General features: G+C 52.4%; 2 protein-coding genes across 3 annotated transcripts; one reads left to right on the top strand and one right to left on the bottom strand.

Moving 5' to 3' along the window:
• The first annotated feature begins 2,148 nt into the window (after positions 1-2,148).
• DCXR (dicarbonyl and L-xylulose reductase) lies at positions 2,149-6,476 on the top strand. Its single transcript, XM_080373879.1, has 9 exons — positions 2,149-2,971; positions 3,084-3,224; positions 3,297-3,394; positions 3,526-3,680; positions 4,779-4,821; positions 5,149-5,248; positions 5,413-5,477; positions 5,582-5,699; positions 6,184-6,476. Exons 1-9 carry the CDS (start codon positions 2,800-2,802, stop codon positions 6,285-6,287), a joined length of 996 nt encoding a protein of 331 aa, XP_080230005.1. The 5' UTR covers positions 2,149-2,799; the 3' UTR covers positions 6,288-6,476.
• On the bottom strand, positions 6,473-11,880 carry RAC3 (Rac family small GTPase 3). 2 transcript variants are annotated; one of them, XM_080373892.1, is made up of 6 exons: positions 11,724-11,880; positions 9,448-9,519; positions 9,053-9,170; positions 8,358-8,420; positions 7,709-7,868; positions 6,473-7,591 (listed from the first exon to the last, which is right to left on the bottom strand). In XM_080373892.1, the coding sequence occupies exons 1-6, from the start codon at positions 11,756-11,758 to the stop codon at positions 7,461-7,463; spliced, it is 579 nt and encodes a 192-aa protein (XP_080230018.1). In that variant the 5' UTR covers positions 11,759-11,880; the 3' UTR covers positions 6,473-7,460. The 2 variants fall into 2 exon arrangements, with proteins under 2 accessions (XP_080230018.1, XP_080230019.1); XM_080373893.1 differs by lacking the exon at positions 9,448-9,519.
• Between the last annotated feature and the right edge of the window lie 445 nt (positions 11,881-12,325).

Genomic DNA, 12,325 nt, shown 5'->3' with positions numbered 1-12,325 from the left:
CAGAGGTGTGGTTTGTTCAGCTGCAGCCTGGGGCATTCCAAGAAGAATCTTTGTTCCTTTGTCCAGTGGCTCTTTGTATAATGACTGCAGTCATACGTGTGTAAGTCACTTTACGCTTTTGTCTGTCATGTGAATCTGTGCTTGGATACATCCTAGGCAAATGCAGTGCTGGGAATGACAGCATTCTTACTGCTGTTAGAGGCCATTGTCTTGAAGCTGGAGTGCTGTAGAAGATTGTAGTCCCCATGGTGACAAGAGAGGGGAAGTTTTCATTCACCTTTCTTGGGAACAGTATTACTTAAGAGCTTCTGTGGCCTGCCATATTAAAACCCCACCTGTGGGCCAGAATAGGGTCTGTTTGGAAACACCAGAAATCCTGGAATCACTAGGGTAAACGAAGCTGAAAGCCTTTGTCATGGGGAAACCCCTGTGTTAAGGGTAAGCTCATTCAGGACTGGGTAAGTTGCTTACAGTGTGCATTCTCTCCTGTAGTCCATGTGTACCTCCCATGGAGGTGTTTGTCAGACTTGGTGCTCTTACCAGCTGAATTGCAGTAGCTGTTGATTATAATGGTGGTCTGCCAGGTCCAAGACTGTTCCCTTGATATTTGATACTGAAGAAATATTTGCCAGACTAGATGGTAATCATTTCTCCTGCTTTGCCCACAGCAGGTAGTATGAGCCAGAGCATGCTCACTGGTCAATGAAATGTGCCCTGTGTCTGAAGTTGTGCTGTATCTTTTGCTGCCTGTGAGGCAGGAGGAATGCTAGATAGCTGTAATGCCCCAAGGAAGTTTTCAATGGTATAATTTGAGGACCTTTATTGTATGATTGTGGTTACTCCACTTCAGCTTCTTCAGATAAACTTTTGGTTACCTTAAGGACTAGATCAGTGGTTATTTTTACTCTACTTCTTCATGTTTCAGTAAATAGTTCATGCCATCAGTAAAATGCAGACTGCACACTCACAAAGGCAGAAGTTCAATGCTGTAGCAGTATCACCTGCTGCTGCTTTTTAAATAAGCTTAGTTTTGAAAGTGGAAGAAATGGGGCTCCATACACTTCCTTTCCTGTTAGCCCAAATTTCAGCCATATGCAATCCCTACCTGACATGAAGAACAGCATAAAAAAAAAAAACTTTGCAAAACCACTGTTTCACAAACTCTTCAGCAAATACTTGCTGGTTTAGTGCTAAAGTCTGAGACTGAATTAAGAGGAGAATAATAGAGTGACATTGCATAACCTGGAATGATGATTAATGGCTAGAATGTGGACCTAGAAAAAGTTTCAGATTTCTAAATAGCTGTGCTGAGCTGTACTGTGGACTTCAGCTAGTTGCTTAACTTCCTGCTGTTTGAAAAGTGGTGTAATGTAAGCAAATGCCTGCAGTGTATTCAAGTATGAAATTTAGCAGAGGTGTCAGCCTCCTGAAACACACTGTTCCCCGCACTCTATTTTTAACACAAACCTTTCAGCATTTACCTGGGTACACTGTTCTCTCTGCATGATTCTAGTTAATTCCAGTGAGAAGCAAACAAGCTGAGTGCTACTTACTGCAGTCCTGCAGCTCGTTCTTAAATTTCTCCTTTCCTTCTTCTCTACTGAAGTGGCTATGAGGTATGGGAATAAGAATGTGCAGGCAATTGGATCTAAGTCCAGCTAGTACAGTGGCTGTTCTGTGACAAGTACACCTGTAACACAGACAGCCTGTTACAGAAAACAGGGGGACTTGTGGAACAGTGGGTTGTGGTATGTTCTACCTCTGTATTAGGTCTTCTGCTCACTAGAGCTGAGGCATCCTATGGTTTAATGATTTGTTGTTAATTGCTCTGGAGATTCCTGGTATCTATATAAGTACTTTAAAAACAAAACAAGAACACTGGTTATGCTCTTGTTTTCAACCTCCTGTAGCAGAAAGCTGTGAAACTTCATGAGTTCTTGATGAGATTTTTGTCTTCGAACACTGATAGTGAGCTATCCTCTTGGAGCTTTTCTTCACCTTTCACTAGTAGCAGCCCCTTGTAAGGTACCATAGACAGCATGGACTGGGCAGTGATTATGTGGCAAACTGCAGTTCAAAAAGGACACTGCTTTTTATGGATGGTAGCAAAACCAAGTAGTAGAAGTTTCACACTGTAGTCACTGGTCACCCAAACTAGGTGTGCCAAAGAGGCAGTATGCTCTGAGTTGGCAGGGCATTTACTAAACTGGAAAAGGACTACATTCTCCTGCATGGCAATAGGGAACCGTTCCATGTGTCCAAGCTTCTTTTTAAGGTTTCTTGTGTTGACAATGCAGTAGGCTGTGTGGATATATCAGGATGCAGCTTTTTAATCAAGCTACAGTCTCACACTTAAAGTGGTTCTATAAAATAAATATTTAAATATGTCAAAAGCTGTGTTTTGTCATGTTATGGACCATAAACCCTCCTGTCAGGCTGTTGTGATGCCAAATGGCCAAAACCCACATGCGTTACATGACTTTACTGTTCAGGGAAACAAATATGGATGTGATGGATCATTGCAGATGATGACTTAAGAGTGAAGTAGAAGAACTGAAATAAGGAGTAAGTTAATTGTTGTTAACTTGTCTTAGCACTTCTGTTTCTGCACTTACTAAATGTGCCATAGGAGCTCTTAAATTTAGGAAAAGCAGTAGTGGGCTGGGCTAGGTAGCAGCACAGACAGGCCTGTTGGCGGGGGGCTGCCCTGGCCTTGTGCGGTGCGGTTACCGGTGGCCCCGGGCTCCCCCTGCCCCGCTCCGTCGAGCCTTCCAGCGCGTGGCCGCTGTGGCTGGGGCGATGACAGGGCCGCGAGCAGGCGGGGCCGGCTGCCGATGTGCCAGGCACCGACGGAGCAGGGCGGCCGGCGGGCTCCAGCAGTCGCCATCAGGGCCTCCAGCAGCCGCCAGGGCCGGTATTGCCCCCCGCGGTGAACAGCCCGGTCGCCGTGGCCTCCCGCTTCGGCCCTTCGGTGAGACTCGGAGCCCGGAAAATTAACCTCTACGTGCCCGCCCCTGGCCGGGGAACCGGGGCGGCTTCTCGCCGTGACCCCCAGGGAGGCCCAAGCCCACTCCTCCCGGCAGGTGTCTCAGTCGAGGAGCAGCGCCCAGGCCCCGCCGCTAGGCCCGCCCCGCTCGCGGGCACCGCCCTGCCCGCAGCCCGCAGCATGGAGTCGCACCTCAGCTTCCGCGGCCGCCGGGCCCTGGTGACTGGGGCCGGCAAAGGTGGGCGGCCGGGGGGGACCGGGCCGGGCCGGGCCGGGCCGGGGGGCCGGGGCTGACGCCGTCTTCCCGCAGGGATCGGGCGCGCCGTGGCCGTGGCTCTGAGCAAGGCCGGGGCCCGCGTCACCGCGCTGAGCCGCACCGCGGCGGACCTGGAGAGCCTCGTGAGAGAGGTACCGGCCGCCCCGGGCCCCCCCCGACCCCGAGGGGCCCGGCAGTGCCCTCCCCTGCCCCCCCCCCCCCCGGTAACCCTCAGCCGGGCCCCCTCCGGCGCCCCGCCCCACGGAGGCCGCCCTCCCCGCAGTTCCCCGGCATCGAGGCCCTCTGCCTGGACCTGGCCGACTGGGAGGCCACGGCGGCGGCGCTGAGCGCGGCGGGGCCCTTCGAGCTGCTGGTGAACAACGCGGCCGTGGCCGTGCTGCAGCCCTTCCTGGAGGTGACGCGGGCGGCCCTGCAGCGGTGAGTTCCCGACCCGCGGAGAGGCGCGGGCTGCTGCGCCTTGGCAGAGCCGTGGCCGCCGAGCCCGCGGCAGAGCCTCCCAAAACCTGGTCTCCCAGGAGAGGAAAGGGAGCGGGCAGCGGCGCCCACCGTTCCACTCGCGGCCGTGTGCTGGTCTCTGCGCCCTGTTCACCCTGTCACCGCCCCAGGAGAGCGCGCCCAACGCTGGCCATTGCGGTAACGGCATAACCAGAGCCTGCCCATCTGTGGGGCAGAGGTGAGGGGCACAGGCCACCCAGCCACCACAGCACAGAGGGGCTTTTTGCTGCTCTTCACACCGGGCTCCCCATCTGGCCCCGACTCGGTCTCTGCTAAGTTGAGAGACAGTTGTCAGTAAGACAAATCGGATATAGAGAAGACGAAGCCAGGTAAGGCAGTAAAATACTGTCACGGTGGGAAATTAAATTTGCTTACTGCAACAACATGATATTTTTTTTTCTCTCAGAAGACCTGTAGTTCCAGTTCAGGGGGTAAACTTTAGGATACAGGATATGGTGAGTCTCCTTCCTCTGAGAAAGTGGGTCATGCTTTGACCCTACATCAAGAGTGGCTGTTGTGGGTCTATAATAAGGGATTCATTTGTGACTAGAACGTAAAATGTACGGATTCTACTAAGGCTGTTCCACAGAACTACCAGGTAAAAGCCTGACCAAGGAAGGATGATGTGGCAGAGGAAGAAAAGCTGCTTCTACCTATCTTACAGCTACTTTAAAACTGCATGAAAAGTTTGATTGACTGAAGAGTCACTGGCCAAGGCCCAGGGGTTACTGTTTAATAGAGGAATTATGTTAGTCTGCTAAAGAACAGAGTCCTGCTAGAAATGTGATGATACACGAGTGCACCTGCAAATCCCTCCTGCACACTAAACTAGCTTTTATTGCCAAAAGCATGCCTAGCCATTCCTGCTAGCCAGTTGGCTTGGCGTTTCTGTCCACATTCTAGAGTATCACCAGTGTTTCCAAGATAACAGCAGCACTTGTCCTCCGCTGCCTTCCAAAACAACTGCTCTCTGGCCTGGCCTCCAACCATCCGTAACTTTTAAATTTGATTTATTTGTAGGTCTTTTGATGTGAATTTTGGAGCTGTGCTTCACATTTCCCAGGTGAGGAAGAATTGTCATTGCAGTTGTCTCCTCGAGCACCAGTGACTACATTGTTCTGCACAGCAGAGATAAGTGTCTCTGTGGGGGCTAAAGGGACTGCAATCCAGAGTTAACCTGACAATTTGTATGTACGGCCCCTCCGCTCTCTTGCTTTGACTCACTCTTCTAAGTGGGAGGCAGTGAGGACTTGCCTCCTCTGGATGTTTTTGATCTTTTGGCTACCATAACACCCCAGCAAGATTCCTGCTGAATGAAATGATGATTTCTCCTATTAAGATTCTGGCATCCCTTTTTTGTTTTGTTTGCTCCCCACCCTGCCCCCCCCAGATTGTTGCTCGACAGATGATTGCACACGGGGTGCCAGGTGCTATCGTAAACGTCTCTAGCCAGGCATCTCAGCGTGCTCTGCAGGATCATGCTGTTTACTGTAAGTATGTGTAGCTTTAGCAGTGCTCCTTTTGTTTTCGACTAGCCAGAGACCCACAGCCACCAAAGCTGCCAGCTGCCAGTTCTGGGCAGTGAAATACTTCTGTGCATTCCAGATCAGGTGCTATGCACTTACATGCCTCCTGTTCTTCCCTTCTCTTGAAGGTTCCACAAAAAGTGCTTTGGATATGCTGAGCAAGGTAATGGCAATGGAACTGGGACCCCACAAGGTAGGATTCTTGCTGAGAGAGAGAAAAGCATGAAAGCTGAGCCTCTTAGAGTGCATTTCCTCTCAGAGCAGTCTAGTTAGATTGTTTGTTGTTCTTGGTCCCAGATTAGGGTGAACACTGTGAACCCCACAGTGGTTATGACTGACATGGGGAGAATTAACTGGAGTGACCCTCAGAAATCTGCTGCCATGATTAATCGGATTCCACTGGGAAAGTTTGCAGGTCAGTGGTGTAAATTTGTTCCCAGCCTGGTCTCTTTCGTCATATCCAAGCCTTACCTCTAACTGCCATCACAGCCACAAATACCTTGCTGCTTTTGTGGGCAGTCACAGCTCTGCTGAATGGCTGTGACTGAATTCCCAAGGGATTTGTTGAGGACAGGGGAAGAAGTCAACCTCATCTGCCCCCTTCTACAGCCTTCTCATCTTAGGACAACTGAAATGCACTTACTGTACTGTTCATAAATATGACTGGGAGGGGACCATAGGTGCTTGCTGTGAACTAAGTATCATTTGATCACAACAAGGACTTTCTGATGTCTAGTTCCCAGCCACACTGTCCTGTGCACTGCATCAAGCGGAGTTTGGGGGCAGAGATTTTTCCCTGCTCCAATTACACATAGAGGTCAAAGGCATACCTTTTGGGATGCTTGTTTTTCTAGTATGATTTGAGGGGTGCATTAGATGTTCTCTGTGTTTGATTCCAGAGGTGGATGATGTGGTGAACAGCATTCTCTTCCTGCTGAGTGATAAGAGTGCTATGACAACTGGCAGCTCACTGATGGTTGATGGGGGATTTCTTGTCTCCTAAGATGACATCTGCATTTCACACCTGGCCTTGTCATACTAGTACTGCATAGATGTAAACTCAATAGAAAACGGTGACACAGACCCAGTCCTGCTGGAGAAGAGGGACAGCAGGGCTGGAACCTTTATGAGAAGTGAGGCAGAAAATTACCTTTAGAAGGCTGCTATGTAATAAAGTTCACATACGCCGTCATGGAGAATGTTTATTGCACCAAATAAGGTTTTATCTCGTCACTCTACATGATGATTAGAAATTGGACCTGTCTTTCTTCCAACCCTGTTCCCCCCCCACAACCCTTCAGAAGCTCTCCCTATTCCATCCAAATCTATAGAGCCCACCTGCACTTTAAGTGGGAAGGGAAAGAAGAAGTTAGCAGACTCCTCATTGCTTCCTTTGCTGTCTTTAGTAGAAAAAAAACAAAACAGAGGCAACAACCACAGCCCTGCTCTGCAGAGACTGGATCTGGGGGGGAGGGGGGAGGCGCTGCTAAGGACTGATGCGGGGGAGCAGCACCACGCTGTCCTAGGGTTTGCACACACGAAAAGGCAAATACATCGATTGCACAGAGCTGTTTCACTCACAGAATTTGGCTAGTACTCAGTAAAGCACCTAATGATTAGTTCTTCAGCTTTGTATCTCACTTACTTCCACCCCTTCTGGGGCTGGTTATGATTTCTTTTAACAGTCTCAGGCACGTATCTGCTAGAGCACCAGTTTGTTTACTATTAGCCACAGTAGGCTGGGCAAGGAGACCCTACCAGTCTCCCACTGCTCTTGCCATTCAGCACCACTCATACTAGCTCCCACCCCACTCCCACAAGGATCTCCACCACCTGTTTCACCTGCAGGTTGAAACCAGGTGTTTCCAGGACAGAATGAATGTCTCAGCCCTTTCAGCTCTGAGTTCAGGAGAGCCAAAACAGCCTGTTGCCCAAAGGAGCTACCTTGCCTTCCCCATAGTACCTCCCCTGGGGGCTGCACAGCCCCCAGCTAGTCTCCTGCCCCCGCTGCCCCTTCACATCAACACTGACGTTAAATCAAAGAGACATTTAAAAAACACTGACTTCGTACATGATGAAGGGCCCTACACATCCCAGCCCCCTCCAGAAACACCCAGCTAATATGCAATCTGTCAGAGGACGACAACATGCTGAGCCAGCACCTAGGCCACAGCCCTCAAAACACGGTACACTTTTTGCCAGGCTTCTTCACAGGCGGTGGGCAGAGCACAGCCCGGATGGCTTCATCAAACACCGTCTTCAAGCCCCGCTGTGTCAGGGCAGAGCACTCGAGGTACTTTACTGACCCTAGGAGAAAGAGAGCTCCAGCTCAACCACTCTGGTACTACCAGGACATGCTGTCCCTCACCCACTCCAAAACAAAAAGCTCAATGCCATAGAGATCTGCCAGCACATGAGACTCACCAATCTCCCGAGCCATGGCCAAACCTTGAGGGTAGGTGATGGGGGCCAGTTTCTTATCACGTAACCTTTCAATGGTGTCCTTATCATCCCTTAAGTCCAGCTTGGTGCCAACCAGGATGATAGGTGTATTTGGGCAATGGTGTCGGACCTCAGGGTACCACTGAAACAGAGAGGTGTGGTAAGAAAAGTAGCTGTAGCAGTAGATGCAACCACGAGGATGCATTTACTATCAGGAACAAGGATTTTGCTACTGTCTGACATGGTGGCAACACCTAAACAGGAGGCTTCCACCTACAGTTCTGAGTATGCTCTGCAGAAGAGATCAGTGCAGATGTAATAATAAAGGCACTGAGACATGGAATCATGACAGCCAGTGCCAGCCAACTCTGCACACAGCACTTCCCTTAACTGCATTTTAGCTTCTAGGACATACCTTACCTCCTTTAAGATGCAGACTCAAAAAGGCAAAAACATAGGCCAAAGAAGCCATGAATGAAAAGTAGGCCCCTCTTAAAACCTGCAGACTATGACCCTCCCTTATCAAAACAGGACTGCTAGAAATTTTGGGCTTGTAGGTGTGGTGCTGGGTGGGGCAGGGGACTTCACTGGTTCCTCCCTTCCACTCTCATCCAGAAGGAGAATACTTTACCTTGGCTCTGACATTCTCAAAGGAGGCTGGACTCACAAGGGAGAAGCAGATCAAGAAAACATCCTGTGTGGAAAAAAAGAGGGTCAGCCGTGTAGAAAGAAACAGATAGACATAATGGAGGGAGGGTGGAGAGGGACCCTTATAGAGGTCAACCTCTTCACACAAGCAAGGACTGTGGCTGTTAAATTCTTCCCCATTAACAGTGCTAAACCAGAGAAGGGAGGAACAGACTTTGAGCATATGACTTCATCTTCTTTTACAGTACTGGGGGCTCTGCATGTGAAGAGCCTGCGACCACAAATACCTTAACAGTGCTATAAGCTTCACCCCTGGTAGGGGGGCCACGTAAGAATTGCTACAGCCAAGGAAATGCTGCTAGTGCAGCCCAACAGCAAGCTGTGCTGCTGAGAGAATGGGAATATGGAACATGGCTCGGCTGCATGGCAGCCCCACACCATTCCTTTCACTTGAGTCTCCCTATGGCACAATACACGTTCAAACACTTGTTATGAAGCAGGGACTAGAACAGGACCATGTCTTAGGAGAAATCCAGCTGTGACACTTCTTAACCAGAATAATGGCTGCAGCTGCAGGAAGTTAAGACTTTCCTCAAAGCAAAGAAGCCTGGCTGTCCTTGGGAGCCTCCCTGTCTCCAAGAGGGAGCAGTTACAAGCCAGTCCAAACCCAGCACTCACCGTCTGTGGATAGGAAAGAGGCCGCAGTCGGTCATAATCCTCTTGCCCTGCTGTATCCCAGAGGCCTAGGTTCACTGGCTTTCCATCTACCATGACATTGGCAGAATAGTTATCAAACCTGCCAAGGAAGAGTCCCTATCAGTGACAGCCTTGTTGTGACCCACACATCTCTTTATACAAAATCCAATGGAGTGGTGAATCAGGAGAGGACACTGCCACACAGCTCCGGTAGGAACAGTCTGCCCTGGTCACATACACAGCCATACCACTAGCATCCTTCTCCTCTGCGAAGTCCACAGTCTGATCTGGGACAGCCTTCTCCTCACCTATAAAACCAGCTTTTACACACACATACATAGAGCAAAAAGCAACTGAAGCTCAAGGCTGTTACTCACACAGTGGGGATGTATTCTCCAGGAAAGGCATTTGTGGTGTAACTGATCAGCAAGCAGGTCTTCCCTACAGCTCTGCAGAGGATAAGAGCGAAAGGTGTAAAGAAGGCTACAGCAGGAAACACTGAGGCAGTAAAACTCGTCCCCCCACCCAAAAAAGCGATTAGCTGAAAAGTTACCCCATGAGAAAATGAACCTGTAGCAGGCTGGAATCCTCCAGCTGTCAGGAACCAGGCCTGAACTCACAACGTGCACCCTGCCTAAGCACTTACCTGATCCTGCTCTCTCCCACTACCACCGCCCCCCTCCCCGCCTCAGCCTCAGCAAAACATCAGGCAAAATATAGCTGTTCCAGGAACCAAAAGAGAGAAAGTAAGTTAGGATTCTGTGCTGGGCTCAACACATCCATAGTAACTTAGCAAAATGGGTAAACAACGAGGTGAAAAAAACCGTAGTGACATGGAATTATTCAAGTTCCTTCAGACATGGGAATTCAACATCAATAAATACAAAGGTGGAAAAATAAGTATCCATGAACAAAAATGAACTTTCAAATGGACCACTGTCAGTCTGGAAAGTGATCAATGTAGATCGCTCAAAATACCAGCTCAGGGCTTTGCTGAAAGCAGGTGGGATTGGTCAGTGCAGTGTTGGCAGCCGGCAGGGGTTGGGCCTGCCTGGCAATGGTGTAAGCATATCAGCTTTAGTTAGCCCTGTAGCATAAGGGAAAAGCTTAGTTATAAGAACAGAGGAGCATAAAAAAACTCTTTATCCCTGTGAAAGTTGCGAACTGCAGACAACCTTCCAGAGAAACAGATTGCAAGTGCCAGTGACAGGGCAAGCAGTTAGGTGCCTGAGGGAAGCTGTATAGCCACCAAAGATATGTACTCTCTACCAAAGCCTGTAACAGTGACATAAGGAAAGACTTCAGGAGTAAGAGGCCCCAGGGGACCCTGCAGTACTGCACCAGGCTGACTGATACAAAGCACAGCGAGAACCGCTATAGTAATCCACACAACTTTTCCCCTGGACCAGATCCTCTCTTTTGGAGAACAGGGAGGTTGTACAAGGAACCGCACGCTGACCAGACCGACTTTCCTCCTGATCAGCAATCCCCCTACCACCAAACACGGAAGTCACACAATTCACAAAAAAGACACACATCTATGAAGCAGTGTTTCAGTATCAGAGCTCATTTAGCCTCTGCACTGTCAATTTGATCTTATAGCCAAAGACCGGACTGCAAACGTTCAGCCGAAGCCCATCTCCAACATGCTGCGCTCCCAGTCATTGCTCTCCCCTCCTCAGTATGGCTGTGCTGTTTTGGTGGGTGGCTCTTTCTCCTGCTCCCCTCTGTACCCCCACAGGCTAGCACCTGGAAGGCCTTGCTCCAAATGTGTACTTGAGGGGGTGGCAAGCATGGGAAGATGGAAAGACCAGTTGCTGCCTAAGACCAGTTCACATTCAGTTCTCTGAATCTCATCTCTGTTGCTTGCTGTGGCAATCAGAAAAGCAAATAGGAATTGTGAGGAAAAATACACAGGATAAGCTAGAAGTTACGAAGCATCATAAATCTACTGCATGCCTGCATCTTGCATGCAGACGTGTTCCCAGAAAAAGGCACATAGGAAAAGCCTACAGACAGCAAACAGGATGACAAGAGGCACACGGTGCAACCAGAAACAGCATCGTGTGTCAACTCAGAGCACAAACAACAAAAGGAGATGTAAGAGAACCCTGCGAACGTCTAGGCTTTGAGGAAGGCTTTTGTAGAGGGCCACACTCGGATGACGAAAAATAGCGGGGCACGGGCACCCGAGGCAGCAAGGGGGCTGGCCGCGGCCTCCACGAAGCGGCGGCGGTTCCCAGAGTTTACCAACTTGAGGAAGGGGAGGGACGCGCCGGCCGCCGCCACAGCCCGCCAGGGCCCGGGCCGGCTCTCCTCTGCTAGGAGGCGCCGGCGCCAGCCGGGCCTCGCCTCGCCGCCCCGACAGCCGCCCGCCCCGGCTCCTCGCCCGCCGCCGGTGACGGGCTCGCAGCCCGGGCCCCCGCGGCGCCGCCGAGCACCGCCCCCCCCGAGCCCCGCAACGCTCCGGGCCGGGCCGCGCCTCCCGCCGGCGGAGCTCGTCCCCCGGGCCGCGGGGCGGGGCCGCGCCGCGCCCTCCCTCGCGCCCTCCCTCCCCGCCGCACCGCTGGGCCCGGCCCGGCCCCGCTTTGTGTGGCCCGCGGAAGCCCGGGGCCGCCCTGCCGCCCCCCGCGGCCGCCGCGCGCGCACTCACCCGTCGCCCACCACCACACACTTGATCGCCTGCATCTGCCCGCGATGGCGGCGCCGCCGCGACTCCGCCGCAGTGACAGCCCGCGCGGGCGGGGCGGGGCCGAGCCAAGCCGAGCCCAGCCGAGCGCGGCCGAGCCCAGCCGAGTCCTGCGGCGGGGGCGGGGCCACCGTGGCGTCGGGCGGGGTCTGCCGCCGGCCCGGCTCCGCGCCCGCCCCCGGGGCCCGCCGCAGCCCCACGGCCGCGGCCGGCGGGGCCCCCCGCGAAGGGCGCCGGGAGGGAAAGGCGCAGCGCGAGTGTAGCACCGTCCTGCCCACCTCCCCGCTGCAGCCAGCCCCCCCCGATCCTCCCGGCCCGGGCAGCCCTCGGCCCGCTCCGGGGCCCCGGCCGCTGGGCGCGCTACGACGGCACCGCGGCGCTGCTCGGAAACTCGCACCCGCCAGGACGAGGCTTCGAAACCCGGCTGCATCTCACCTGCCCCGAGCTGCTGAGCAGCGAAGATACAGCAGCAAAACCCTGCACACGGGAGGCTTTTGGGTGCCGCCTCCTCTCCCGGTGCTCCGCCAGGGACAGCGACAACTCGTGTCGCCAGGAACAGGCTTTGC

Source organism: Falco punctatus, assembly GCF_963210335.1.
Source record: "Falco punctatus genome assembly, chromosome: 1".
Lineage (NCBI taxonomy): Eukaryota > Metazoa > Chordata > Aves > Falconiformes > Falconidae > Falco > Falco punctatus.
Note: the sequence above shows the minus strand (reverse complement) of the source record. Positions and strands in the feature narration are given on the sequence as shown.